The 5,578-nt window shown below is 42.3% G+C and overlaps 1 protein-coding gene across 1 annotated transcript in view; it reads left to right on the top strand.

The window, feature by feature from the left end:
- The first annotated feature begins 1,914 nt into the window (after positions 1-1,914).
- KATNAL1 (katanin p60 subunit A-like 1) overlaps positions 1,915-5,578 on the top strand; it is a 30,359-nt gene continuing 26,695 nt past the window's right edge. The window contains exon 1 of the mRNA XM_010014622.1: positions 1,915-2,076. Coding sequence (XP_010012924.1) covers positions 1,915-2,076 — 162 coding nt within the window. The remainder of the gene's footprint in view (positions 2,077-5,578) is intronic.

The raw sequence follows: 5,578 nt of genomic DNA on the forward strand, positions 1-5,578 counted from the left end.
TTTATAACAGATGTGGGCATGACCCACAAACTGAAATGTGTGTCACAGCATAAGGACAAGTAAGCCCTAATGTGTCTTGCTAGGCTCAGTGGAGTGCCAGCCATGGGGCAACAGTGTGTTCTTGCCATCAAAATCTTCAGCCACATGGAAGCCGTGTGGCCAGTGGATGCCAGTGAGGGCAGCAGGTTTCCATGGCTTAGGGGCAGGGAGCAAGAGTGAAGAGGTGGTGGAGCAGACCTGGTGTGCAGCTGCAAGCAGCAGAAAGGACCATCAGTTCAGCACTGTTGGGAGGTAGAGCATGTGTTTGCGATAGGCAGTGTTCAGGACAGGTGGAATGAAGGTCGTGTGGATATTGGTTTGACTCCTTGTCAGAGGTCTGAATTTTGCTAAGCACGAGGGAGTACAAAGACATAAGATACATCCTCCTTAATGCAGTCTTTATCTTGTCTTGTCTGTTCTATAAAAGCTACTAACATTTTTATAACCCGCTAGGATGTAAAGGTTGTTTCTCCCTGTTCTGGCTTCTCTCTGCTACCACCTGCTCCTACTGCACACACCCCCATATCACAGGTTGTCTTCAGCTGTGCAGCCTGAACTATGTGCTGCACCAGGCCCTGTGCCCTTCTGTCTCCCCATCTGACTGTACCCCTCCTTCCCTGTTTCTTCTCAGACACTTTGGTCTTGCCAAAACCTTGATGTAGGTAGTGGACCACCCTCCACCTCCTCCCCCTTGGTCAGTGCAGCTCTCTGCATTGTGTGGCTACAAATGGTAATTTTATATTTTTGATTTCCAGAGGTTTATATCTGGGTGAATGTCAGGGACCCCACATGTCCTGAGTCAGAGGACAAGGGAAAGGAACTGATGCTCTTTTTGTGTGGTAAGGACCTAGACTTTGGGTCATGTGGGATTCAGATAAAAGGGCAGGCACTGCTTTGGTCTTGAACCTTAAATACAAGCCTAGGCCAGGTTGGGCAGAGCCTTGGGTGACATGGTCTAGTGTGAGATGTCCCTGCCTATGGCAGGGGGGGTGGAACTAGATGATCTTAAGGTCCTTTCCAACCCGAACCATTCCATGGTTGTAATGTAGCTTACTTATCAGTGTGTGGTTTAAAATCTCTTTCTTGAATGGTTACTAGGAAAAGTACAGGTTTGCCTTAAAGTCATTCTACGATATACTACTTGTGTAAAAATGTTAGTAAAATCTGTAAATCTTAAATTGTTTTGGGTTCTAGGGAAAGGTTGTACTTTGGGAATCACTGTTTTAAAGAATCTTAAATTGGGATTGCTAACTCTGCCATAAATCCCAAAGCGACATGTTAAATTTAATGAAAAAACTGAAGTCAGCATGTGGATGCTGGAGTACTTTGAAAGAATATTTAAACAGAATGAGGCTCTCAACTTTGTCTATAGTACAGCATTCATTCAACCATGTCATAATCTCATTAGGGTGAGGGCTCTTGAAAGTGCTAAGTGCAGATTTCCCTGTTGCTGGTTGGCACATCTAGGCATGTATGTAATACAACAGTATAAAAAGCAATTTAATGCCTCGTGTGATTTGTGATTCATGGATTGATGGCTGCTAATATATTGTGGTGATCTACAAATTCAAGTTTGGCTTGTTTGGTTCAGTGTGGACAGGGCATTTAATTTTCTTGCACTAATTTAACAGGATTGGGGCCAAAGGCAGCAAAGAAGTTGTGTTTTTTATCACTACAAAAGAGTTATGATCCATGATCTGAAACCTTAGGCTAGTGAAGAGGTACTCCAGAGCTAAATGCTTGAAAAAGAGGGGGACTGGATGGGAGCAGCGGGTGGAAAGTCACAGTTCAGCTGTAAGTCACAGCCTGAGTTACTACAGCATGTACAGTTCATTTTTCTGATGATTATGTTCTTTTTTAGATTTCTGAGTGAAGATGAATTTAGCAGAGATTTGCGATAATGCCAAAAAAGGAAGAGAATATGCACTCCTTGGGAATTACGACTCTTCTATGGTATATTACCAGGGTGTCATCCAGCAAATCCAGAGGCATTGCCAGTCGATCAGAGATCCAGCAATTAAGGGCAAATGGCAGCAGGTAGGGTGAAATAAGGTTGACTTTATTCTGTCACCTGATATTTGAAAAACACACTATGCTTCCCAAACCTTTTAAGATGTAGCGGATGTATCTTTCAGTTAAATTTGCAACATTTCTTTTACAATATTTTGTTGATATTTATGGGAAAATAATTTTTGTGGTGTGTTCAAAAGGAATTATTTTGTTCTGATCGAATCTGGTTTTTGGTCATTTTCTCTCAGGATGTCTATCTGATCTCTAGTCTGTGTGTGTGTGATTGCATACTTTGGAAAGACTGTTTTCTGAGGACTTCCTTTTGCTGTTGTATCTTTTGATAATCTGATGTCCAGTAAACTGAGACATGAATGGATGGGTTAGCATCACAAGAGTGGTTGTCTGAGTAGCAGTTAACTGTAATGCTACAATGTGCAAATTTGCATCAGGTTTCTAAAACTCCAAGAAATACTCTTCACCTGAGTCTTGCACACATGCATCTCCGTGCTAAGCAGAATACTGTTGAAGCCAAGGAAGTACTCTGTAGGTGAAATGCAAGAACCCTCATTTAGTACTAGCAGTATTTAAATTTTCCTCACATTTTGTGGTCCCATTTTTCATTGCACAAAATGTGTTCCATCAAAAAAAAAAAAAAAGAAAAGGAGGATAAATATATAAAAGTGTATTCAAGAATAAAGAATTCATGTTGAATAAATATTTTGAAAGACGAACATAGCTCCTATAAAAAGTGATTTTGCAGTAAGTAGCTGAAGAGGTGATTTCAAGAAGAGTTTTTGTAAATATCATGTTTAAATGATGTCACTTAAAAACAGAAGCATATTTTTCCTTTTCATTGCAGGAGGTGCTTTGGTTATGGTTTTGTGCTTGAAATACCCGACATAAAGTGTTTGTGTATTGATAGCTCCAACACTGTTAGCAACCATTTTGTAATGACAGTACTGTTCATAGGTTTATCACACAGCTGTAGAGGTCTGTCTGTTAATTATTAAGAGCTTGTCTGCAAATCACGTGCATGAACAAACAGCAGTGGTAGTGTCTAGCTTTCCTGTGCTGTAATAAGCTGAATGTTGTGTAGGAGATACTCACATTCAAGTATTTGTGTTTTAGCTCTTCCCCCTGCCTGAGCATACTTATTCCAGTGTTCATGCCCCATATTTGTCCTTAGTTCCTGACAAACTTGTAGCTGGCATGAAGGTAGAGCGTGAGTCTTTCCTTGTTCTGCAGCTGCATCACTGCATTGTCTTCACTTACAGTGTTTAGTGTTTCCTCTGATTACATCAATTCTTCCATTAAACTTTTAACAGCTCTTACCTTGTGGAAGTTGTGTGTTGTTCGAACAGCTTCAGAGAAGCCTGTGCAACACGGAATGCGTGTTGTACGTTGAAGACAAGCCTCAAGTGAAAAAGGACAGTTTCCAGGATTATTCCTTGGGGAAGGAAGCTGGCTCCTCAGCAGAACATCTGAAGTTGGCACCTTCTCAGAAATTATCCCTTTTAGGTGAAAACAGAATAGTCCCTGACTGTGTCCCATAAATGCTTTGGAGAACTGTCCCCAGAAAGATCAGCAGCAGGTGGGGCAGCGTCTGTCACACCGTGCACTCATGGTAATTCTGAAACTTCCCAACACAGTGGTGGCAGATGAGCTCTCTCACAGTATTGCTTTGCCATTACTGGTGCCAGTCTTGGCTCAGGGACAAACACCAAAAAGTAAGCAGAATGGTTTAAAAAACAGAAGGGCTTCATCCCCAGGCTCGTTGTCTTCTCATTCATTTATAGGACTAGCTATAGCACTGGGAACAAAATGATACAGCCCTGAGAGCAAACAGTGCAGCCCTGGAATCATTAGCCTTTCCATACCTGCACCTGAATAGTTTGGTAAGACCTGTAGAGGTAGACCTGCCTTTGATAAATAATTGTGCTTTCTCACTCCTTGAGACAGACTAAGAGGAGTTTGATGATCTGGATGTTAGCACTGTTTTCCAGCTCCAACAGTGGCTGCATCCAAACTGTCAATCATGTTCAGTAGCTGTCTGACAGACAGCCTGTTCTGAAAAGAATTAAACCAAAAGTTGGATCACAAGAAACGCTCATTCATAATAATAGTATTTAGTTTTTTTCTTTCTAGATCATTCTCGTGAAAGAGTTATGCCACACGCATAAGTTCAGCAACATTCAGGTCTAACCCTCTTGGTACCAGTAATGTACAGAAGCAACAGATTCACACACTTACATGCTTCTTGCAAGTGATACGAGAAGCAAAGCAATCCTTAGGTCATGGTCAAGGGGTGAATGCAGTTGATTTCTACATGAAGTTCTGTCTCCTCTGGTGTATGGAGCTAGCCTGTTCTTTAGGTTCTTAGGTTTCTCCATCCTCTGAAGAATTGGAGTGGGATAATACTACTGGTACCTTCTGGAGGTGGAGTTCAGCAATCTCTAGCAGACACTGGCTAGGTAGAGCTTTTATTGTCACGAATGAGCCACAGTGTGAATGTCCACATAGATATGTGCTTGAAGGAGAAGATTGTTAGTTAATGCACTATTCTCTGAGATGTACTATCTGCATGCACTTTCACAATCTTGAACCTTGTGAAGGATTCTTGGGACATTGATGCTGAGGGGATCTGTCAATATGAAGCAGGTCCTTCCTTTCTGTATGTTTGTGTGCAGTACATGAACAGGGTGTTTGTCCTAGTGGTACTTCTGAGGCAGTGAACTCAGTTCGTTTCAGGTGTTCGTATACGTTTCCTCAAAAATAGGAATGTTCATCTGAGTAACATCTCACTACATGCCTTTTTACAAGGGCATGTAGTGATAGGACAAGGGAGAATGACTTTAAACTGTGAAAGAAGGTAGTTTAAGATTAGACATTAGGAAGAAATTCTTTAGTGTGAGGGTGCTGAGGCGCTGACGCAGGCTGCCCAGAGAAACTGTGGCTGCCCCATCCCTGGCAGTGTTCAAGACCGGGTCGGATGTGGGTTTGAGCAACTTAAGCTAGTGGAAAGTGTCCCTGCCCATGGCAGGAGGGTTGGAGCTTTTAGGTCCCTTCCAGTGCAAACCAGTCTATGATTCTATGATCTCAAAGAATAGTTACAGCTATGGATCTGAGGCTGACCAACTCATATGTGCTACATGAATCATTATTCTCCCTATCTGGTCACTTCTCTACAGTGGGTGCTCCATCCTGAATAGGTACCTCGTGCTGGGTAGATCTGTTTTATTGCCTTATGCACTAGAGAGGATTTTCCCAGCAGTTTATTGAGCAATGTAGAGCAGAGGTGAACCAGAAGTAGTTGGGATTTTTGGTCAGGCTCCCAAACACTCTTCATCTGCCTCTCTTTGCTTGGGTGTCATTGTTTACAAATTCTTGCAGGTTGCTCTGGACAGAATAATGTTCTGTACAAGTATTTGGTGGCTTGTATTTCATGTTGCACAGTCGGGCAGCTTCAGCTTTGCAGCTGGGCACCCTGATTTCAAGGGTTCCTTGTGCTTGGTGCTGATAGGAGCAGGAA

Source organism: Nestor notabilis, unplaced genomic scaffold (genome assembly GCF_000696875.1).
Source record: "Nestor notabilis isolate BGI_N333 unplaced genomic scaffold, ASM69687v1 scaffold4945, whole genome shotgun sequence".
NCBI classification, from domain to species: domain Eukaryota; kingdom Metazoa; phylum Chordata; class Aves; order Psittaciformes; family Psittacidae; genus Nestor; species Nestor notabilis.